Source organism: Rhinolophus sinicus, linkage group LG05, assembly GCF_036562045.2.
Source record: "Rhinolophus sinicus isolate RSC01 linkage group LG05, ASM3656204v1, whole genome shotgun sequence".
Lineage (NCBI taxonomy): Eukaryota > Metazoa > Chordata > Mammalia > Chiroptera > Rhinolophidae > Rhinolophus > Rhinolophus sinicus.
The window spans coordinates 110,616,845-110,642,979 of NC_133755.1; the positions used below are offsets into that span (position 1 = coordinate 110,616,845).

The window sequence follows — 26,135 nt, forward strand, 5'->3', positions numbered from 1 at the left end:
GTATCCTTTTATATTTGTAAAATTTGTGATAGAAAAAAATGAAACCTAACTATACTTTGTATTCCTTCACCTTTGTAATAAATTTTTTAGTTGAAATGACTATAAATTTTTCTAAAATCACAATTGAAGTTGTTTTATTTTCTTTTGTTTTATATATATATACACACACACATATATACACATTTATATGTGTATATATATATACATATATACACACACCTAATATATAAATTATAAATTTCAGGTTTATTTACAATAAAAGATCTAGAAAGACTACTTATATCCTGCTAAACACATCTAATAGATAAAGACTCCCCTTTATCTTTTCACTAGGAAATACCACTGCATGTTTACAAGAAGATTTGGTTCTTATACTTTCCCTTTCTTTTTATGAGAGTCTGTTTGAGGTCATTCATTCCCCCTTGTTCCCTGATTGGGAAGGAATAAGTTACAGGCCTGCTATTAACCTTCCCTTTCTCAGATTTCACAACAAAGTATTGCTTAAATGTTCAGAGACATTGATTTTTAGAGCCACTGGAGAATAGTTACTTTTCTTGAATGTTTTGTATTCTTTCTTGATCTTTCATGCAAAACATAGCCTTACTGAAGTGTCATCAAAGGGTAGTCTCTACTTACTCCCTCAATTTTTTAATTTTCCCGGATACCCTGCAGTCTGAGTCCTGCTCCTTCCCACCCCACCACTGTGCTGAAATTCTTCTCTCGATTGTATTGGCTCTAGTTGTCCTGCAGCATCTTTCAGCATTTACATTTAACTGCCCTGTCACTTGAAGCTCTCCTGTCCTAAGTACCCTCTCTAGATTTTCGTATGCCTCTGTTAGTATGGATTTTCTTAACTCCATCCTCAGGTTTCATCTTTTGTTCCAGACTTTCCATCCTGAAGTTGTATTTCTAGCCAAAGTTTCCACTGTAACACATATGAAGACAACACCTGATTGGCCCGGCCAGACCTTACCCCTGAGTAGCAGGCCTAATTTTATAAATGGTTGCCAGACCCTGTGTACGTCCAAGTTTAAATCAAATTCATTATCTCCCCGTACGTCCTTTTACAGCAAAATGCTTCCTCTTTCTAAATTTTTCTCACATTTTATAGCCTTGACATGTAACCAGACACAGAATCTGGAAATACTTCTGCTCCTCTTTCACTTTCAGTGAGTCAATAAATCCTATCAATTAGCTTTTGAGAATCTCCAAAACACATCCCTCAGCTTGATTATATTACAGCCCATCTCCAGGTCCAGTGTCACTCTTGCCCCCATTAATTTTCTCATATGCTCTATTAATAGTTTGTATTACTTTTTATCTCCCTGGTTTTCTTTCCATTAAAATTAAAATGCTCTTTTCCTTTGTTGTCTTCTTAAAAATTCTACTCAGTCTTCAAAATTGCACGTCAAATAACCGTATTTTTTATAAAATATTTCTTAACCACCACCACCACCACCCCCACACCCCCCCTCCCCCGCCAGCAACACACATGGTTCCCCCCTCCCTTTTTTTTTTTTGCCAGTCAGAACCATTAGCTTTCTTTTCTGGGTCCATGTACTATTATATGTATAGCTATTGAAACACATTCTGTTTTACTTAGTGTGTTTGGTTCTTTCACACTACTATACTCCTTGGGGGGGTCATTTCCTTTTTGCTCTTTGCCATCTCTTATGATAACATTACTTTTTTTCTTTAATAAATGTTCAATTTGGGGACTTGGGGGACTTAAAAAACACTCCCTATTATCTGCCCCCAAATTTGGATCTAATTGTAAGCTAGACCCAAGAAGTGCAAGATGGGAGAGCTGATTATCGTTATAAATACAGTAGACAAATTTAGAAGCTGTGCCTTTAGGTCTGTAAGCTTTCTAATTATTCACCCCAGAATCAGCCAGATTCATTGAACCACAAGAGGCTCCTGCTACTGCTCAGGCCTTCCATCTTTCAGCTACTTTGTGGGTTTGTTTGCTCTGATGGTTGCTGTTTGCAGGCAGCCTGACTTGGAAGGAGGAATCCAGAAAGGGCTAAATCATCAGTGCCTGATGCTTTAAAATGGTCACCTCTCCCAGAAGCCACTCCTCCTTCCTTGAGATGGAGTGAGGGGGAAGGGTGGAGAGAGACCAGGAACACTACTTTAATGAATTTCCCTCCACATGGAAACCTGAAGCCTAAGGGACATGAGGTTCCTACCTAAAACGTAACAACCATAAATTAAATTGAAATAAATAAACTTTATTTCAAAGCATAACTGTCTATATTAATTTCAATTTAAAACAATAGTGGGGAAAATATGTAAAGGACTAAAATGAAAAATGGGAATAGACATTGAAAATACATACTGTATGATCAGTTATCTCATTTTTTTCAGATTTGGTTTCCAATGTTACAGTAGTTGACACATATTTTTATTTGAACTATATATGGGATGACTGATTTATATTTCCATATAATTTCTCTTTTAGATAATAAAGCCGCTTAACTGTGTTGTGTCAAGAGATATACACCATTGAAAGATGTGCACATATGCAAGTCTGTATGTTAATTACACACTTAAACACATACACATTTGTTTTAAGATGTATCAATGCCGAGTGGTGGGGGCGGAGAAGCCATAACATAGAATCATTTAACTGCTTTCTGAGGCCTGTCAGTTCTAGTTCCTTTATATCTTATCAGTGGGTCCCTTTACCACTGTTAATTGCTTAATTAAGGTTTTCATTATTTCTTACCTGTATTACCAAAAATCCTAGAGGCTTATATCCTTATCTACTTAAATATTGACAAATACTTATTGATTACTTATTCTGTGCTATGTGTTGTTAACGTAACTGTCAAAACAAAACATTATGGTTCCCTTATACAAGGAGCTCACAGCCTGTTAATTCAGTCCCATAGCCATTCAAGTCACCTTTCTTCTTCTATTCTGAGCCCAGTGAAAGAGATGGGCTCCCAACAAATAGATGTCCCTGAATTAATGAATTTAGAATACCTGACATTAATGTACTCATAACGTAACTAACCAGTGTAACTTACAGGCAAGCTGGTTTTGGAAAGATAAATCAAAAAGAGGCTGGTTTAGTTCAAATTCATGATTAATAACTACAACATAATCTGCCATGTTGGCTTCTAAGATGAAAATGGAAGTTGAAGCTATGTGTGTGGTTCAATTACAGGGGACAGAGATTCTAATTTTGGTCCTTTTCTTCAATGTGATAGGAAAAAAAGATAGGAAAGTTACATACATTTTAAAAGCATGTAAAGCATATTACATATTAAAATTCACAAATGCCTGATATTAAATGTATATAATATCTATTCTTTGGGCAAAAATTGGGTATAAATTGATCCGGCTCCTATCATACCAATTATATGAGGGAAGCAAAGAGATTTTTCATATTGGTACTATGTATCAGCATATTCAGAAGGACTTTGAGTACACAGATATATACATGTGTTATGATAAATCTTTCTTCAAGAATTACCTTTTAATAGCTTGCATTCACAATTGCTTGTTTCTAAATGTACACTTTCTCCTTCATAGCTTTCACTGCATGTTTCATAATTATAGCATTTTTCTTTACTTTTTTCTTTACTTTTGTGTTTAAATAAACACAAGGACTGGAATTTTACCTCAGGAAGCAAGGTTACTCATCACCCTGTGGAGTTAATGTTACTTATTACTTTACAAAAAAAGTTACACGTAACTCTATTTTTGTGTTTTGAAATAGCACAATGACAGTGTAGTTGTAATTGTTTTCACTTATTTGAGAAACATTTTTCTTTATTGTATTTGCAGAACAAAAGCCAGTAAATTGAAAAGATATGTTTTAAAGCATTCAGATTGGGTTGATCGACTATTTAAATAATTTAAAATAACTATATAATTTAAAATTAATGTAAAGTGTTTTTAACTGCAAAACCATGGAACACATTTAAGAATACGTGCTGCACAATTCCCTCTTCTGCCCAAATGCTGCTATTGAATATCTTTATTTGCTTCACAGTCCCTCAAAGCCCTACATGAATCATGCCAAGTTTGTCTCCTTAGGGCTGATCGTTAAGCACAGGCTTCCAAGGGGCTTAAAATTCCAAAAACTTCCAAATCTGGCCTGGTCAGTCCCTTTTCAGTTTTTGACTGCATACTTATATGTGTGGTTCTACGCAGAGAATCTCAAGGTAGTTTAATGAAAGAATGAACCAAATTTCCAACTTTAACTGTTAGTCGTAAAAATGTATTGTTATAAATGCTGAAATAAAAAAAAAAAAATCTAACCAATTGAGAACTACTTTTGCAAGTAAAGATTAGTACACATTTTTTTAAAAATGTAATGCTATTTTAGCTTGGCACTTACCTCTATTTCCCACTTTTATTCCTCAGTGTTTTTTACTCACAGTTTTTAAATTGCGGTAGTTAGCCATGTTCTCCATGGCTAGAACACTGCAGTAGAAGTGTTCTCCAAAAAAATTTGTTAAGATTTCACTTCTAGTATTCCCATGAATTATTTCTCCATGTCATTGTTTACACTAAAGAACAGTTTTATTTCTTCCAGTTAAATTGTGTTTCTGCCTTGTATAAAATCTGTATACCTCATCTTTGCCACTTTATCCAGTAATTTCAAGGCCTAGTATCAAATAAGCACCAGTGGCTTTTAAACGTATTTTATTCAGACATAACCCAGATTCTTAAGGGTGCATCTTTTTAATCTGAAATACATATTTATGCGTATGTATAGATATGTATACATACACACATTGTAAAAGAACAAAATTACACTTAATTGATTTCAAACTTCTCAAAGTGTTTGTTTATTCACTTAAAAGGTTACAAATCTTATTTTCTTACGGTCTTATAGTACAATTTATTTTTACAAGGCTTGTAAAATTGAAGAGTAAATTACAGAGCAGAGAATCCACACTTTGTCTTTTTGGGGTATTTTTCCAGTCCTATTGTTCCATATAGTCTTTTATTTTAGGAGTTACTAAATGTCCTGTTTTTTCCTGTCTTGTTCATTGGGCAAACAGGGGTAGATGGTCCCCCTCCCTAGATAGGAGACGACCTCCTAGCCCCAGGATTCAAATCCAGCATGCGTCTCCGGAGAATGACAGGTACTAGTCAACCCCTCCTCACAGACAAGTGGCTTTCGAGAGGCTTGTAGGCCACCAAGTGAAGGAGAACCAAGAGAGATTGTTGGTTGGGACATGCTTCCTTTCAGGAGCCAGAGTCAGCTATGTCGTGATTCCATCAATAAATGCACCCATCTTTAATAAAGCACCTCAGAATTACTGAAATGAAGGCAGCATGCCCTGAAATGAATGGCATAATTTAAACACAATGAAATTCATTCCAGTGGAAGAGTTCTGTTGTAATCATGAGCATGTTTTAGTTTTTTTTTTTGTTGTTGTTTTTTTTTTACTTTCTAAAACCATATTTAACTATTATTTTTGTACATGTTTAATTTTTACATAAGTAAAAATTCTCAGGTGCTTTAAAATATATTAAACCTATCCAGAACCTGTTCTTTGTTATATTGGTTGATGGTTTAATCTTGGTTGTTTCGTTTTGTTACTACATAAGCTTGTTAATAATGAAGTTTAGACTTTGGGATATATTTTTAAATGTCTGATTTAGAGTAGATCACCTGGTTCATATATATTTTATGAATATTGTGTTTTAAACCAAATATTGTCAAGGGCTAGTGTAGGATAGATGTTGAGGAAAATGTTCCCTGCTCGTCATTACAGCTAGGGTCAGTCCACAAGGTAGGTTTTTAAAAATGGCACCAGTGCTTTGAATCCACTTCATTTTGGTATGTCAGAAGTGCTGTGATACATATTTTTCATTGCTTTGTTGACCTTCTCAATTGTAGTTAACTCAGTTTTCCTATTTTATGGTACTTATTAAATACAGACCTTATCTTTAAAATATTTTCCCAGCTATATCACAAAAAGTTATTGGGTGTTTTGAATGTTTCTCTTCTGGTATAAGCAGAAATACAGTCAACACATGGTTAATATTTATTAAGTAGATAAATATACATGGTATCTCAGAAATAGAACAACTAGTCATGCCAGCATACAGGTTATTTTTTAAAAAAAATATGTGTATGTATAGCAGAGTAATTGTAGCCTTAGTTAAGAGTGACATAATTTATTTTCTGTATCCGTAAGTAGTCAACTTGATATCGTAAGGATTTCAATTTGAAAGTAACACTAACAAACACTGTCAGAAAAAATTAATAAGTCAGTGTACAAATGTTGTAAAAGACCACAAACTGATATTTTATGAAGACTTTAGGAATATTTTATCATGTTTTAATCTTTAAGACATTTATATAACATAGTTTATATTTATATATTTTGAATTTAAAAATTAGTTCTGCTACCATCTGATTTCTAAAATCATTAAAAATTTTATAAATTTAGTCTTTTCCAATAAGAATATAAAGCAATTGTATAACTGAAATTAAAATTTGTATCTGCATTGCTACTCATTTCATTTAACAAATACTTACTGTGCCTTTATTGTGTGAGCTATTCTAATGGCTGAAGTCACAATGGTATTTGAGAGAGTCGAGGTCCTAGCCATCAAGGAACTTAGACTTTCATTTTATAAAAGACAGTTCTGGAAAGCCTTTGTATCTATCCCAAAACAAATAGGTCAATGGATTTCATCTGATGTAATGACTGAATACAGGACAATTAAATAAGATGGTCTTTCTAATGAATATAAACATAAGTTTATCTGGGTATTGTTTAAGCAAAAAGGAAATCCAAATAATGGTTTTTAGTTCTTACTTACATGAGATGAAGATTAGTTGTGAATTAGTTGTCATTAAGACACATGAATTAATTATGTTACTTGATACCATAGGTTGTACACATAATTTTAAGGGTAGATTTTTTAAGATCGCAAGTGTTCCTTTTAGATCAGATTATAAAGGAAATTCTTACTAATGCATAATTCTGAATATACATTTTACATTTATATGACTTATTGGTAAATATGTTCTATGTTCAACCATAAAATACGTTTTAAGTGTCTTGATAATGTAATTTCTTTCTATAGGGAACAGAAAATTACTTACAATAAACTTGTATTAAAGTAAAGTATTTTATTAAACTGTGCCCATAAAAATAAGAGAGAGATTACTACATCAACAGATGCTAAATTCATAGTTAACCACGTCAAGCACTTGGCAAAACTTAACACTTGTATTTCACCTCATATCAGCTTTATTTACTCATTCAGAAGTTTCTGCCAATTTGCAAATAAAGTAAACATGACATCTATTTGGAAACAGTGAGTGTTCATAAAGTAACTTTTGCACTAGGTACTGGTAGCTAGGAAAATATTCTAAAATCAGTGGCAATTTATGTAATCAGCCTTTGGATGTCCTTTATTGGGGCCATATTTGATAATTTTGAAAATCACAAATAATACAAAAAGTAAATTTTTGCTTAAAAGAGTTCTCTAGTAAGTTGGAAAGCATTTAGTTGCCCTCATATTTCTCAGTGTGCACATGCACACACACACACACACACACACACACACACACGTTTAATGTATAATTTCTTCATAATTTCATTTCAACAATAACCAGTCTTGCTGTCATCTCAAGTGGTATAATAGATTTGTTTGAAATTAACATAAAAGTATGTTTATCTAGATCTAGGAATATTCCTTCAAAGTTGTATGATATTTAAAATAATAATGAAGAAAAATACATAAATTTGTAGCCCCAGGGAATCTTTCTGACTATATGCTTATAGTGAAAATTTTCTTGCAGTTTCATTACTAAAAATGTTAAGATGTTTAAGAATCATCATTCAATAGCAAAGAATATTTGTAAATGTCTTTATTTTAATATATAAATAGTAACTTACGAGCCTGTGTATATATAAATTTGTTTATGAATCTTAATAACTTTTAGATCAACTTGGGGCTTCACATTAACCAAAATTTGTAAGTAGCAAGTTGGAAAAAAATGTATTTTAATATGCCCCTGAAGCATCAAGGTTCTGAGTTTAGTGTTCACAGTTGATTAACAGTTACTTTTCTTTTCATTAGTACATTACATAAATCTCCACACTCAGGTTAATAGAATAATAATTTAAAATAGAAATTTAAAAAATTGAGATTTATATAGGAACACCCTCATTTTTCTGATTATTACTCTTGCTTTGATTTAGTAATAAAATAATTGTTGTTCTACGTCGCATTTGAATGTCCCTTTATGGTTTTTAAAGAATTTGATTTCTGCCCTATGAACTAGGGAGCATAAGTCCAAACTTATACAACTATTAAGTTGTGCAGTAAAGAAAAAACTCGGCATTTCTGACTCTTGCATGTCGTATCCAAAGACACATTCTTTGTAAATAATAAAATAACTGCAAACTTTTTAGAAGAACGAAAAGCATGTTAAAACCCAAAATAAAACATCGTGGAAACACTATAACTCTATTATGTTCACTTCTGTCCGGGAATTCCTCCAGTAACATCTAGGCATTCAAAGTCACTGGATGGCAGAGTGGGCAGAGAATCTGAGGACAAGGGGACATGATGGTGATGCCCTCACCAACTAATTAAGGCCTATATTACCTCGGAGAATTCGCTTCAACTTTCTGGGACTCAGTTTTTTCATCTGTAAATTTAGGTGGTTGTAAGTGGATTACCTGAATTCTAATTGAAACTCTAATTGGACTCTCAAATTGAGTCTAGGCTGCCTTGTTGCATCGTGATAAGCATACATTGGGTCAATAATAATGACTGGCACTCATTATGCATAAAGCACTGACCAAAGGGCATTTCTTATTTATGATATTTTATATTTTACTGAGGCCCAGAAAACAATGTAAATTTTTATTTCTAAATGTGTTTGATATAAATTGAATTTTATAGCCCTAGTTAAGTTTTTTTCACTTACTGTAACTTTTTAAACTCTCAAACTTTAGTATAATATTCAAAACATTACTTTTTTAACCATGCATTCAACAAATACTTACTGAGCAGCTACTATGTACTGGACATTGATGTTACAATACTGACGCAAACAGACGTAGTTCCTGACCACAGGGAACTTACGAGGGTAGTGTAAGGTAGAAGGTAGCTTGTTTCACTGTGATCCATTTTATGATTACATGAGCAATAGTTTCAATAGTTTAGTATATAAATAGAGGTTGATTGTTCTAACCTTTCCTATTTTACATATCACAAGTATTATTATTATTGCCACTTGGCTGGTGGAAAATACTGAGGCACAGAGAGGTTAAGCAACTTGACTAAAATCACCCAGCTAGACAGAAACAGAGCCAAGGTTAAACCCAGTCTGACTCTAGTTTTAGCTGCTATGTTCCGCTGTCATTTAGGTCACAAAGGCAGTGTGTTCAGTGATATTATAATTACTGTGGAGTCAGTTCACCTCATAGTTTGACATGTGATGACTATGTGAGTCAGAGCAAATTATTTCACCTCTCTAAGCCTCAATCTCCTTATTCTTAAAAAGGATAAAAGAGTAGTACCTACCTCACTGGACTGGGGAGATGAAATGACATATGCAGGTAAAGTGCTCATGCGAGCATCTGGCAGGCTCTCAGATACGACTAGTATTGCTACTGTCCTCGTCATCACCATCGTCAGTTACTGTGACAATAATACAAGAATCCATTCAGTGGTAGGAGGTGAGAAGAGGAAGAGCTAAGAGTTTTACAGAAAAGGTGAAGTCTCACTTGGGTCTAGAAAGATTAATCTTAATAGAAATTAGTAGGGATAGGATGAAAAGCAGACAAGCTTTGCAAGGTGCCTATAACCCTTCAGTTGTACAGCACTAGAACCGTCTGCACAGAAGTCTACCAGATTTTGTACATCCCTCGCCTCCCAGCCCAAACTTGTGTCCTCTGACTCTTCTCATCAACACTTTCCTTTCTGTTCTCCTTACTGTTGCTTGAACATACCAGCCACATACCTGACTTAGGGCCTATGCACTTGATGTTTCTTTTGCCTGGGACATGATTTCCATAGGTATATGCAGGGCTAACTCCCTCACCTAGGTACCTGTTAAAATGTCACCAACTCACACAAAATGAGTCCTTCCTTGAGCATCGACTTCAAATTGTAATCTTCACCGGCCCCAGACCCCTGGCCCCAACACACACACATTTCTGATCCTTCTTGCCCTGGTTTACTTTTTGATGTTGTTAGCATTTATCACTTAACATACTTGATTTACTTGTTTTAGGGTTTTTCTTTTTCTTATTGTTTGTCTTCTACCAATAAAATTCAAATTGGTTGAAGACAGAAATCTTTGTTTTGTTCACAGACAAGCACCTAGAACAGTGCCTGACATATATACATGCTCAACAATTGTTTGTGCAATGAATGAATGAGTGAAAACTTTCAATGACAGTGCATTCATAAATTGGCCTAAAACTTTATGCTCGCATTTGGCTCTCACTGAGCTGAAGAAAACAAAAGGAACATTTGTTTCCCCAGTCCAAAGCATTAATTTCCCATAATAATATACTACTTTTTATTCTGAGCTGACATACCTACTGGGCCTGCAGACCTTACTCTGTCTTTCTCCTCCCCTTCCTTCAACTCTTTCTGCTGTATATATGCCTTCCTTCCCTTTGTTTCAGGAATGAGCTTTCCTTCCCAACAATCGCCTACCATTGATTTCAGGCCTGTGCTATGAATGTACTTCTCCACTCTCCTGTACCCTACCATCCCCTCTCCTGAAATCTGATCAACAAAGTAAATAAGAAGTGGCCCTTAATATCTGACAGATCATCTCTCACTGCTTTCCTAGGTCTGGACCCAAACTCATGGTTTCTTCTCTCCTTGAATAAAGGTGCCCAGTAGAGCAGGCACCACAGTTAACCCCCTGTACCATCTTTGCTGGACAGTATATGACAGACACGCTCAGGAGCCAGACAGCCTTACCTTGTAATCCCAGTCCTGCTACCCCACCCCCCCACTGTGTGGCCCTGCCCTCTGCCCGTTTCCTCATCTGTAAAATAGATGAGCTCTTAAAGGACTGTCATGAGGTGAAATGAGTTAGTGCCTCTCTCAATGCCTGGCATGGAGTTGTCTGCCATATATCCTTTTTCCAACTAGTAAGGACAGTGGTTAGGGAGAGATATCTCCCTTCTCTGTTGCTTCCTTTTTTTTTTTTTAATCTCTTCAGAAGTGACATGTCAGAGTGACAAAAGGCTGACGAACACAAAGCTCAAACCCAGATTCTGAATTTGAAGGTCAAAATAGTTTTAACCTAGTTTTTTGTCAATAATGAAAGCAATGGAGAAAGATGAGCAGCCCCAGAAGTGTACATCCTGTGAATGCAGCCTTTGTACTTTGATATGTGTCCCTAGTGCTGTGCAGGGCTTGACATATTCTGGGCACTCAGGACATCGGGCATTAATAAGCAAACAGTATAAAGAAAAGAGAGTAGATCTTAAAAGTTCTCTTCACAGAAAAAAAAAAAGTAACTGTGGTGATGGACGTTGACTACACTTACTATGGTGATCATTTTGCATTATATACAAATATTGAGTCATTAAGTTGTATAACTGAAACAAATACAGTGTTACATTTCAATTATATCTCAGTCAAAAGACAGTTACCTTCTTAACATTGGTGAAAGGAACGGATATCGGGGAAGAAAAATAAAAATAAGTTGTAGAAAATCGATTATTGAGACAAAAGTGCACATTCCTTTTTATGGTTTCTCCCTTTTTTTTTTAATGTGTGAGTTTCTTGACCACAATATTTTATATTTATTTCAAATATATAGTAGTCCAGACACATTTTAAATTAAATAGGCGTATGTAACCTGCTTTAGGGAGGTAAGCTTTATATATAAACATTATTTCCATGGGAAAATGCATTTCAAGTTCCAAATATTTAGTGTACATATGCACTTTGGGGACACAGAGTAAATTGGGAACTTTATTCATTCTTTAATTTGTGACATTGGATTACTTTTTATATTCGTTTCTGATTTGTGGCATGTGATTAGCTTTTTAAAATTCTATATGATTACAAGAACATCTTTATGGTACTTTTAATAGTTGATTTAAAATACTTTTCTCATATCAAACATTTACTGTACCATTTTTCTTCTCTTTACTATTTTGTGGGAGAAAAAATAAAGCAAAAATTTTTGTAGCACCAAGTTTCAACTTGTAAGAGTGAGGTCACTACATCCATTTGTGGTCTTTCAGCACCTTAACCATTTCTATCATCACATTGGTCATCACTACATTTCACTATTGAATTTGTTTACTCATTAAGAGAGACACACTTGCTCAGCAGGAGTCCCTGTTAAATCATTGCCACACACTTGCCTGTCTGGACTGATGGATGTCAGCTTCTTGTGTGTCCTGTTGGTCAATTTGTGTCTTCAACACTGCACCAGTTCTGATGTTTATTTTTATATTGTTTTAAAAAGTATTGATTGGCAAAACCATTTAGGTAAGGTAGTTGCCATTTTTCATGTATGTTGCTTTTATCATTGGATAATATTATTGTAGCTTTATTCATCATATATTTTGTATTTCTTTAACATTTCATTCCACAGGCACTCCAGAAAGTCTGAAAGATCTAGCATCCAAAAACAGACTAGGAAAGGCATTGCCTCTGATGCAGAAAGGTAGGCTTGGTGTTGTGCTGTGTGGGCCATTTTCTGTTTTATTAATATATTCAAGGTGCCTTCACTCTCATTCTACATGATCCGTCCTTAAACAGAAATTGTGACGTTGAAAGATTCTCCTGTAAATAAATCTATGTAGGAATAGTGTCATTCAGAAAACAAGAGAGAGTTATTTGAAGGCAGCCCTTAAATCTTAAGGCTGAAGAAAAATCTCATGTATTTGTTTTAGTGATTATTCTGATTATTAAAGAGAATTAAATCCACACTTATGTACATATTAGGACATTAATATTTTGTTTCTGAGATAATTGAAGGTTAGCAATAAACATAGTACCTGAAATATGTGAATATTTTTATTTCAATGTCTGTTATCTGAATAATGCCATCTTTTTAAAAAATTTCTGCAAATGGATAATCTAAGATTCTACTTGTATATTACAACCAAAGATATTTGCTGAGTTAATGTAGAAATTATAACGATTACTTATCTTTCATTTGTAATTCATCTAATTCCTCAATTTTTTGAATATTTTAGGTGCAAGATATTGACACATTTTTAATACAGCTGTAAGAAACACCAAAATCCAATTAATATATGTTTATTAATCCAACAATTATAGGGTGATATAGATGTGAATGAATGAATGCATTCACTGTTACAGAAGTATGCACAAGATACAGTGAGAACACAGGGAAAAATTAGAATGAAATTAGGAAATATTTCATAAGTAAGTGTCACTTGAGCTAAGTCCAGATATATAAAAATAGATGTGACAAGTAGAGTGCTCTGTGAGAAGGAAATAATATGAGAAAACACTGAGGCTTGGATTATCTCTTGAGTTTGGGAAAACCATACCCAATTTAGGAGGAAGAATAGGATTCAGGAGATGGGAGAGAGAGCTGAAAACATAACTGGAGAAATCCTTAGAGATTATGTTATGAATGGCCTTTTCAATCATGCTACAGAATTTCAATTTCTGCTTTATTCCATGATCCTTTGACAGATGGGCTTTTAGCATGGATGTAGATGATTGGTGTTGAGTTTCTAAAACTGACGACAACATTTTAGAAGGTGGATTGAAAGTTCCAAGAGTAGATGCAAGACACCAGCTCAGCTATCAATAGGCGTGGTCAAGAAAGATTCTGTACAGTGCAGCGATTCATGCAGTTAACAAATATGTGCCACACTCTGTGCTAAGTTTATGGAAAAAATAATGAGCAGCAAAAAATAAGGCTTCCCAGAGGATATTACCTCTGAGTTGAGATCAGAAAAATGAATAGGTATTAGTCACATCAACGAACGTGGGAAGGAGAGATGGAATTTATTTCTGGGTAATGGTCTGTGGCGATATTGACTATTTAGGGAACTTAGAATGGAAAAATGATCCAGAAAACTCAAAAAAGTGTTGAGGTGGAATTCAGTTTTACAAAGGAGTTGGACATTGAGGAAGGACGTGAAGCACAGAGTTCTAGCAGTTTAGATAGATCAGATAGATAGATAGATAGATAGATAGATAGATAGATAGATAGATAGATAGATAGATAGATAGAAGATAGATAGATGAAACAATACTGATTATGTTTGTATTTGTGTATTCCTTACTGTAAACTCAGCTAACCGCAATCTCTTTAATAACATTGTAAATTACTAAAGTTTTTTAGACAAGTTTTTAATCTTCAGCCATCATTTTTAGCCTCCTTATCTCATGCACACACAATTTAAATTATTTTTAGTTGATTGAAAATTTTCCTCAGTGTTGAATTCTTTTTATTCTATTCAGCCTTATTTAATTCACTTAACAATTCTAGTTGAGTGGCAACCATGTTGCAGTTTTATATTTAGGATGTATAAATGAACATGTTTTTTTGACAATCGGATACTGTTTTACAGAATCTTAGATGATTCTAGATCAGCAGAAGGTGCTTAACTCAAAGTGAGTGATACTTGGGCATCTTCCTCTGCAACACTGAAGATATCTGCAGATAAACACAAAACTTCCCTTCAGTAAGAATAGCAAGGATTTGATTGACTCCTAGTCTCAAATGTTTGCTGCTTAAGGACCATATTCGTATTACTCTTGCCTTTATTTACTACTTTAATATAGACAACTCTTCTTTTTTTATGTGTGTAGATTTATCTGATTATAATCAGGGATGATTATAATTAGGGTTCTTTATCAATTTTTATTAGAGTATAAATTCCATGTCTAGTTTTTAAGTGAATTGTTCAATAACAAGTTACAAAAGAAAAATTGGCCTGGATTTTCTAAGTTTGTGTTAGTTCTCATTTCATTAGGAAAATGCCTTGAATTAACATGTAAGTGCAAGTGAATTGCAGTCACAGTATAAATGCTTTAGACACTGATTTTTGGCCTTTGGGAATTAACCACTTCCCCACAGGACTCATACCACACAGGCACACCTTGGATTCTCACAAAATTTGCTGTGTAATGATTATAATTTTAAAGGCTCTTTGTTGGCCTCAACAAATTTGGCCTTAAGAGGAACAGCCTTGAAAGAATATATCTTGAAAGATAGGGTGATCATTTGTAGGTAGAAGACAGGCAGAACTGACTTCAGACTTTTGTGTCTAGGTATTTAAAGCAGTGCTTCAGATTCTGTAGGGAAGCTGCTTGGTAAAAGGTCAATTTTTCACCCTCTTGTGCATTCAGCTTTGTGAACTGCTAGCACCATTGCTGCATTCCGTGCTAGTGACTTTCTTCTTGTCGAACCTACACTCTTCATCCTACCTGGGGGATGTTTCTTCAGGACTAGTATTAAGAATTACTTGCATGCCCAAGGTGTCTGGTAAGGAATCTCTAAATTCTTGGAGTTTTCTGAGTGTCTTTGTTATTCACCATGAGCGAGCACCTGGGACAATACCTGAGTTTATGCAAGGAGATCACTCAGAACGGGCGCTGACCACACTAGAAAGACCAACCCTGTGATTAGAGGGTTGGGCCCTTGAGCCATGTGAAATCAGCCTGACCTCTGGGGAAGGGAGGGGCCTAGGGGACTGAGTTCAGTCATGTGGCCAATGAGTCAGTCAATCACCCTATATGAAGAAACCCTAATAAGAACTCTGAACACTGAAGCTCAGGTGAACTCCCTGGTTAGTGATACACATCAGTGTGCCAGGAGGGAAATACGTCCTGAGGACACAGAAGCTTCAAGTTCAGGAGCCTTCTAGGCCTCTCCCTATATGTCTCTTCATTAGGCTGGTCCTGATTTGTATCATTTCTAGTAAAACTCTAACTGTAATACACTAGGAAAAAAAAAAAGAATTACTTGCATATGCATTTTATGTTGTTCCGGTGCTATTGGAAAGAGCCTTTGTAGGCCTGTAATGGCCTTTGCAGGAGAGACCATTTCAAAGATTTGACCTTAGGTACTACATGAATGTTCATCCTTTAAAAAGTTGAAAATAAAAAAAAAGAAAGAAACACCTCACAACTGTAATTTTAAGTTGCAATAGAAGCAATTTAATGCAAGTTTTTTAATGCAATTTGCAGCAACAGAACTATCTGAGTAACAATCTAAGGGTTTGGTGACAAATGTGTTTTACTTATGTTCAAGTCTTAAACACTAGTCTTAGGTAAAGAGAATAGCCATGGCTTGAACTCAGTGGTAAATATTTAGATATGCATTTGGAGATGGTGAACTAAAGTCAGACATAGTTAGGTTTGAATTAGGATTTTGCTCTAGCAGTCTCATTGTTTTTGTTTTAAAAATATGAGATATGTATAGACATATTTAGCAGAATAGGTATTCGTTAAATACCATTTTCCATATATTTTGTTCCTATAAACTCTCAGAAGACAATTTTATCAAATATTGCTAAACAATTTGATACTTGGACATATATTTATCTTACACGATTAACAATGTATCCAGGGATGTGAAATTACCATTTTTCATCTCATGACAGAGAAACAAATCCTCTCAATAGGCAGACAAAGGAGCAAGTTGGCGCTCCACAGACCTATTGGATCCTGCTTTACCACATGTTAGTGCTTTGTCTTTTTGCAAGTCAGATTATGATCCACAGTTTCCCAGCTATAAAATAGGAGTCATAACACTTCTCAGAGCTATTGTGAGAATACAAAAACAGAACATATGTATGTGTGTGTATATATAGACACATACACACAGCATACGTACATACATATAGACACACATATCTTCAGTGCCTGGCATGTGTAGATGGCTCCATGCTGATGCTCAGTAAAGAATAGTTGTTGCTATCGTTTTCCTTATCCCTCATTCACTCCCTGTACCAATCTCTAATATGGTTGCTCATAATCTTTTTCATTCTTACATCCTTACATTCCTAGCACATCCCATTTCATTGAAAAGATCCAGGCTTGACATTCTGGATTCTCTCAACATTTCACTCCTGTACCTCAGAATTTCTTGATTAATGTTTCTTTCCACTTGTCTAATACAAACTGTACTTGGGTCCATTATCTCTCATCTCCAAAAACTTGCTCTTCTCTCTTCAAGTTCTGCATTTTCACTCTCCTCAGTTTCCCTGCTGGTCATTCAGCCTGACTGCCCCACTCCTGTCTTCCTTAGGCAAAGTGGTTTTCTATGCCTCCCCTTTTGGTCTGTGCTTCCATACGTGTTACAGTTTGTCTGGGGACAGAAACTGTTTTGTTATTATGGGACGTTTAGTTCATATCAAAGAAAAAAATGGATCTGGTGTTAAATGATTAACCTCCAACAGTACAAGCTGTTTTCAGGCATTGCAGCTCCGTGGCTTGGGAGATGAGAACACTTAGTCACATAGCCTCAGTCAGTAAAACACTCACCTAGAAAGCCATTTATTTGCCCCTGAAATTGCTTTTTATACTTTTGCTATTTAGTTTGGTGCCACATACGATCCACCTAAATTATTCACATTCCAGGTCACATTTAAGTAGTACTTTCAGTGCTTATGAATTGTATTAAGGAATGAAACAAGGTTTTAGGGAAATTGCAAGATCCGTTAAAGTTCTCAGTACTAGGGTGAATACTGTAGTATTCAGTTTTCAAACCACATTTCGAAAGTGTATTATGAACAAGGAAAGCTTGAAATTTGCTCTCATATAATGGCTTTTAAAGAGTAATAGATAAAAACTCATTATTTATAATTGGAAAGGATTTGATCATACAATCCTTTCCATATAAATTAATTCTGTAGAGTTGAATTAAGTCAAGTTAATTCAGAATGAATGAACTGTTTTAATATCTAGAGTATTGTCGGTACTTTTTCTTTTAATTTGGAAATCGAGGTGACAGCCCAGGTTTTGGGATCTGCAATAGGGTCTAATAAAGCATTAATCCAGACTTCAAGAAGATAAAATGCATATTAAAGACCTAAGGTGTTTTTTTTTTATTCTCTAAAACCTGATATTTTTCCATTTTATTATTCTAAAATAAAGGAAATACCCTGAATTAAAATAATTATAGCTGTGAAAATCATTTTACTTAAAAGAAACATTGTCAGTCAGAATATAAGTTGAATACAGCACTAAATAATTAATGTGCTTCCTGTGATTAATACGTATTCTTTTCTCTCACACACTTTAAATTACTTAATTGAATTTTACAACATTGTTTTAAAAAAGATGAGATGTCATTCCATTGCTTCTGTCACTGTGAAAAATAATGCATATTAGGTATTTTAAATGTGCATTTTATTTAAAATACATACTGAAAATGGCAAAAACATATCTGTTTTAAAGAAACGTATATACAGTCATCCCCCCTTATCCTTGGAGGATACAATCCAAGATTCTCAGTGGGTGCCTGAAACTGTGAATAGTACAGAACCCTAGATAATACTATGTTTTTACCCATACATAAATACCTATGATAAAGTTTAACTTATAGATTAGGTACAGTAAGAAATCAGCAACAATAACTAATAATAAAATAGAATAATTATAATATACTGTAATAAAATTATGTGAATGTGCCCTCTCTCTCTCTCTCTCTCTCTCTCTCTCTCTCTCTCTCTCTCAATCCATCTGATAAGCAAGGGGGCTACTAAATGGCTAATAGGCAGGTGACATATACAATGTGGATATGGTGGACAAAGGGATGATTCACGTCCTGGGTGGGATGGAGTGGGAGGGCATGAGATTCCATACACTACTCAGAATGGTGTACAATTTAAAACTTGTAAATAGTTTATTTCTGGAATTTTCCATTTAATTTTTTTGACCGTTGTTGACTGGGTAATTGAAACTATAGAAAGCAAAACTGCGGGTAAGGGGAACTACTGTATATATAAACATCAGTTTTTAATTCTTAATCCTTAATTCATAAATTGGCTTCATAATAATTTTGAACGTGATATTGAGATAACTGTCAATATATGGATAAATACAATTTTAGATATTTTCATACCTTGAAGGACATGTTTTTATCCATATATTAGCCTTATGCATTTAGTGAGCTCTATAATGAAGCATTCTTCATCTTATTATATCATTTTAATTTGTTGGTCTGCTTAAATTAACCTCAGAAAACATCTTCCTTTTGCTGTCTGTTTGGCATAGACTTTCTTACTGCAGAATAAATTATGAACATTGCAAAAATGCACACCAAGTTCGACAGTGCTTTATTTCTTCTTGAAGGCAAGTGCTTGAAGTATCCCTGTGTTCATTATTGTAATCATATCCACTCACTTTATTAGGTATTTTTATTGAGCTCTTGCTCTCTGTGCAGCTATGATCCAGACTCTAGAGATACAAAGGAAAAAATAAGAGATGGAAGTCTCTTCCCCTGTGAAACTTCCAGGAGCTTTATTACACTGAAGGAATCTAGACTCGCCCTCCAAAACCACATGACATACACATTTGCAATAACTCGTCAGTCTGAATTGAATTCCATTTCAGTAACTGTGTGATGGGTTTTCTTCTGGTGTTTAAAATCAGTGTCTTGTAAGAGTAACCGGGTGTTCCTTGGAAAGATGTGTTGGTATCAAAGTTAATGTGAACCTGCTGACTGAAGATCTTTTTTGACCCTAATGTTTTAGGGTTCTCCCACCATGTCTTTCTAGAAGGGGATACGCAGCCCTAAGAGCGACTGATCAGCCAGTCCTTAGGGGAAAACATCCCCCTCGCTCAAGGTCGAGTGAGCACTCTAGTGTCAGAACACTGTGTTCTGTCCACCACCTTGCCCCCGGAGGGTCGGCGCCACCTTCTCCGCTTCTAACCAGGTCGCTATTCAGTGTCCAGCCCAGCATTCATGTCCTGCCTCCGGGTGTTGATGTGGTGTTGTAACTTCCTGAGCACTCGGTGCTTCCACTCATTATGACACCATGATTTTTAATCCTTTCTTTGTGACACTTAAACCTCTCCCACATCCTCTATTACTTGCATCTATCTTCACTGTGCTGGTGGTATTCTATAGTTCCTGCCAATTAGCTATCATTGAAAATTCAATTTGGCTGTGTTCTGTCCTTCCATCTGTTTGTGACATATTCATATATATATATATATATTTTTTAAATTATGTGAAGTGATTCATAAGAAACTACCTGGAATTATGTGTGTATTTGCCTTAAAAAGTATAAGGAATATTTTTAAAACAACTGTCATCTGGGTTCAGTAAAACCTTAGTTTTCAAGTTCTTTAGTTAAAAACAAACGTTTGCATGCCAACAGATGGAGATGAGCTTACTTCTAGGAGTACAGAAGTAATGTATCTGCATGCTTCTCAAATTTTTATTTGTAATTTTGATCCTTGCGTCAGGATATTTTATAGCATGTGCCCAAGATTATTTTTTAAAATATGTTTCAAGATTTTTCCCATTTAAAAATAAAGTCCAAGTAATTGGTAATTTATAAAAAAAGTTTGCAGCTAGAACTGTTCTTATCATTTATAAATAAATTCAGATAGAAATTAAATAGTAGCAATTTAGGCAATAGACTTTCTTAACTAATTTACCCATATTGTTAAGATTCAGAGGCTGGTAGTAGGCGATACCTAATAGAAAACTTCAACTTCACAGAAAGTTAATGAAAAGAAGTGAGTCCACTTCTTCCCAGTTCAGGAATTCATATGCAGAAGGACGGACATTGCCCTGTCTCTTCTAGCCCTTTTTTGAAATATTCCTTTTACACATATTATAAAAAAGTGTTTGATTTTGCTTCCAAAGCCCTAGTTAGGGGGTTTATATCTGTATTAATAGTAATAGGAAGGAGGAAAAGATTTTTGTCACAGCCTCTTGGGATTTCATCATTTCATTTCCCACCCCTTTGTTTTTTACCCACAGAATGCACCGACAAGGCAGCCCCACCCATTCTCCTCCCACAGACACATCCTTCAGCAGTCGCAGGGGAAGACAGCTCCCACAAGTGCCCGTGAGAAGCGGCAGTATAGAACAAGGTATCCGATAAAGAGAGATCATTGTGTAAAAATCGTGGATTTGAGACCTACCTCTTTCTATGCTTCTTTTTGTAAATGAGTAGTATTTTGATCATATGTAATTTGCTGAATCCTAAGAATTTAAGTTTCTTAGAATTTTATTTCCAGGGCCGTGTTATACTGGCTCATGGCATATACTCTGTTTTTGCTGATTGAGTGAATGAATGGCTTTTAGATGGTCAACTAAAAGAACAGAATGAGCCCTAGAGATACCTTTGTTCAAAGAACAAAGAAAATAAAAACTTAAAAACCTCCGTACAGTATGAAATATTGTGTTAAAAGGAGACTTATTTAGCTTTGTTTTTAAATTATTTCCTTGCTGAAACGCTCAATCATATTGAGAGCTTTACTAGTGTTTTTTAATTATTTGCAATATCTTGTGTTTTTCATATAAATTGGACAATAAAAAAATGACAGCACATGTTTTAATATTTTGTTGACAGTTCATGTTACTTAAAATTTCCTTATGTTAAACATATGCACACTTTTATTTTCCAGTGGGGGTGGGGGTTGTTTCAATAATGGAAATTAAATTCCCTAAACTACAGGCTCTAGATGATTTAAATACTGGATTAAAATAATCACTGTTTCCTTCATGTGACCCAAGGTGCTATCCCATTTCTCAGTAGGTGAAATGATTTGTTATCTGTATAGGTTATCACATAAATCTCACTAGGGATTCGTTAAGCAATTTACTGAAATAATTTTTAATTTGGGGTTGTAATATAAATGCAGTGGACTTATATTTAAAACATGTATTGAAAGTCTTAATTTCTCTGAAACAACTGAAAGGTTAACATATTGGATATTTTTTTTTCTACAGTGCTGGTTGTTGCTGATGTTTACTTGTATTTCATTCTGTTTTGAGGGTGCTGGGTACCTGCTTTACTCACATAATTGAAATGCTGTACTGAATGTATCTCAAAAATGTTAAAGATCTAAGAAGATAAATACATTGTTTCAAAGACTGATATGGCAGAGTTTATAAGCAGAACCTTGGTTATAGAAAAATTAGTGTAGATTTTTAAGAAGCATCAACTTATTGATAGATTAATGCTGATACAGTAAACTCTGGATTTGTATTATTTTTTAAACTTACACATCCTGTTAATATATCATGTTTTAATATGCAGGGTTGTTTTAAGGGTATTCATTTAGTTAATCAGGAAAATACGAGGCTATGTGAAACTCTGACTTTCTTTTCTAAAATAGTAATTAATCACTGGAATTCTCAATTCATATTGTTTAACAAACTTTCTTTTCTCTTTTCTGGGAACATTTTGAGAAGATAATTCAAGATTAATGTTATTAAGAATGTAATTAGTAATACCCTAGAAGAAATTGTTTTAAAATTTATTTTTTTTAAAATTGGTGTTTATTTAAATTATCCCTTCGTGACTTCCTGTTGCACAACTAAACCAACTGCAAATTCTGGTGTTAGCTACAAAATTAGTGTTACTGGCCATGTTTTACTAAAGATTGATATTCAAAAAGTCATGTGTTCCTAAAATTCTTTGCATTTCCTCCAGTTGCTAAAACATTTAAGATTCAAAAGCATGTAGGGGTACTGCATGTAACTCTCATATAATGAGATTATAGTTATATTATTTTTGTACAAATAACAATTGCATCTATGAAATCAGTTGGATTGTATGCTGGATTTTGTTTTTTTAAAAAGTTCATGTTCTATTGCTAATATCAACATTACTGTTTATGATATTCATATTCACAGTTGTCTTTCAGAGAAATCATCAATTTATAAGGATTGAATTGAGGTGGGAAGAAAGGAGTGACTGAGGATGAAATTGATGGAGTTATTTTATTATTTAATATCACAAATACAGTAGTAAACCACTAGTAAACACTTGTTATTTGAAGTTCCTTAAATTTACGGTTATGTAGATACAAACTTTTAAAAATATAACAACATGTATTATTATATCTCAGTGCTCTTCTATAATTAAAATAAATTTGGTCTATTTTATGATGTTAATATGTGCTTTGGGACTTTTGGTAAATGATGATACTATCCGCCGTCATGTTATTATGGATTTATTTCAAATTGAATAGATCACATGTCATCTTTATATATCCTAAAATATGATTTTAAAGTAAACTTCTAATTTGATTCATGGGATAGACAGAATTTAGCATGTTCTGTTTAATATTGATTTCATTGTTATTCTTAGGGTTCTAGAATTACCTTTTTTTCTTTTGATATTATTTGTTAAACTTTAGTTCTATCTTCTTTGATGATTAATGCAGTTTATTTGTAATTGATTAAGGCTCTAGTGCATTTGCCTTCCTTGTTTACAGTCTTTTTGTTTGTGGTTTTTTGTTTGTTTGTTTTTTAACAGAGGGTAATTTTCCTTTTTAAAAAAATAATTGAGTTAATAAGCAGTTGATTCTAAAGAGCAAATATTTCAAGCAGTTTAGATTCCTGGATAGTGATACAACTTCTTGTCGAACTTATAATTTTATTCATACACAGTTTCTGGATACAGTTATCTACATTATTGAGTTCAGGATGTATTCTGAGATGATTAGATTTTTTGGCTGGATGCATGCTTTTGTTTTTTTCTATAATTCAGTTTTACTGCACTCTCTTTATACCATAAAAGCAATATGTATTATTTTAAAGGCTATTATATCATTTGAAAATACATTTCACTTAAATTTTGACAAATTATTTCACAATTTCTTTTAAAAGTTAGGAATGCTAGCCTATTTTCTATATAAAATATAATTATGTTAAAGTATAGTTAGGGAGAAAGAAGAGAGGTGATTACAATACAGATTTTGAGGTAAAGTAGCTGAAAAAATAGCCTTAAAACTTAGGTAACTCAAATGGTATGTGATAATTGAGAGAAAAGACTTCCAAGAAATTTCTCTGGTTATATTTCAATGTTGTATTCCAGTGTAGCTCTTATGTAGAGAAAAGCTTGAAAGCAGCATAATTGGTTATATAAAAATGTTGTACGGTTTTCTGAAACAAGGTGATCTTTTTTGTGTGTTCAACAGGATGTCTTTTAAATAAGTATTTAAAGATCATTCATAAATTAGCACTTGGTGTGACAGCTATGTTTTATGTGTTCGATTATATCTCCTACCTGTACCTCTATGATATTCCCTTTCAGAAATATCTAGATAGGCCATTATTTCACAGTAAATAGTATGCCAACAAGGAAGTTGATATAAAGCTTTATGAAATGCTAGGAAATAATAGTCTCCAAAAACCAATTTCACCTTGAGATATTTTAGCATAACTGGAGAAGGAAGAAAGGATTACTTAAATTAGAATGTATTTCTTCCATGTGGAAAATGTTATAGAATATTTTTCACAGTGAAAAGAAAATAACTACTTCTAGTAAAAAAAATAGAATTTATTTGTTCATCTATTGTATTAAATTTCAAATTATCTGAAATGCTATCATTATTGAAATAAAAATGTTAGTTACGAGTATTAAATAATCTGTTAAGTACATTTACAATCGAAAGTCAAATGTGTTAAAATTAAATATTTTTAGTAAAATTGGTGTTGAAATATTTTTTAATTCTTAAAAGGCAAGAAAAAATACCACAAAATATACTTTTCAAATGCCAAATGTATTAATTTCCCAATATTTCTGATTTATTTTAAATCTCTAAATTGTTGTATTCATTATTTCCTTAATTAATTTAAACCATATTTGAGACTTCCTCATGGTTTGTCATTGTAACTTATGTCACATTATATGTTATGCATTTTATTCATACCATTGTGTTGATTCACATTTCCATGTCTAACTATAAATTTGCTGATTTCTTTTTTTTGTTTCCATCATTATGTGCATTTAATTCATTGAAGAACAAGAAAAATATAACTCTTCCACAAAAGGTAAATATTAATGTAACTTTTTAACCATTTAATATTGTTCCTTACATAATATATGAGAGAGTTATATAACTGTATTTATTGAAATAATGAGCAAAATTATTTAACAAAATCCCTGCAATTATTTAGTAGGGCATTTTGGTATTATTTTGTACTGTGAGCAGTTCACATCAAAGAAGTAACTATTGAAATTAAGAATTTTTGCTTCAAAATTTATCCCTACTGACAGCTAGAAAACAATTCTTTATGGAAAAAATAACATTTTTTTATATGTTCTTGTTTATTTGTTTGCATTCCCCTGCTCTCATAAAGTATTTAATTCTTACCTTCTGTCCAGGGTAATGTCTGGTAAAATGAAGTGGAAAATCCCTGGATTTTCCCTTCCAGACAGCAGTAAGCTGAACAAATGTTTGGCCCCCACTGCAGTCCTGCGTCCGGGAAATAGTTGCTACAATGATACTCCTCATGCCCTCAATACTGTTATAATGCCCAAGAAGTCTGTCTTTCTGAGGGACATAGGTGGGAAACGTCAGCCTGCTAGTCCACACAGTGCTGGCATACTACCTTACTGTCTTTTGGATCACATTTGATTTTTTGGTCTTTGGACTGGAGTTTCAAGTAGATGCACATCTCATCCCACTCTCATGTACCACCCACACCAACCGTTTCCTATTCTGTGTTACTGTCATCCTGGTAATTAAATATTTGAACATGAGCTCTCTCTTAATGAAATAAGATTAATAACATTTAAAACTTATGTAATGCTTTATAGTTTAATAGAAGTACATTTACTCAATATTTGTGGATTAATGATTGGATCGATTTATTGTCCATAGTAACCCTAAAAGTGAGTTCTGAGAGTAGCATCATCTCTATTAGGGATGATGAAACTCAGATTCAGAGAGATTAAAGAGATTTATCCATCCACACTGCTGATGAGTAGTAGACTACAAGCTAGATCTCTTATCATTTACTTTCTTTCACTATACGTTAGTGGATCCTATTTTAATAGGCACGGATCCCAAATATATTATCCCTAATAACTAATACGTATATAGAGGTATGTGTTACATATCTCAGTGTTACAGCATGAAAATGGGAGATGATATTCAATTACTTTAGTTTGAATTTACAAAAATGTATTTATATTCTAGCACATAATACATATTCTAGCATAGTACCTGACGCAGTAAGC

General features: G+C 33.8%; 1 protein-coding gene across 50 annotated transcripts in view; it reads left to right on the top strand.

The window, feature by feature from the left end:
* Positions 1-26,135, top strand: part of RIMS1 (regulating synaptic membrane exocytosis 1) — a 446,831-nt gene that overhangs the window by 323,696 nt on the left and 97,000 nt on the right. For 15 of the 50 annotated variants that reach the window (XM_074333183.1, XM_019749299.2, XM_074333182.1 and 12 more), the window contains one exon: positions 20,915-21,027. In XM_074333183.1, coding sequence (XP_074189284.1) covers positions 20,915-21,027 — 113 coding nt within the window. Of the gene's footprint in view, positions 1-5,024; positions 5,109-12,577; positions 12,650-19,673; positions 19,857-20,914; positions 21,028-24,913; positions 24,944-26,135 lie in introns of all 50 variants that reach the window. The other 35 variants (XM_019749298.2, XM_074333175.1, XM_074333180.1 and 32 more) reach the window with 10 other exon arrangements.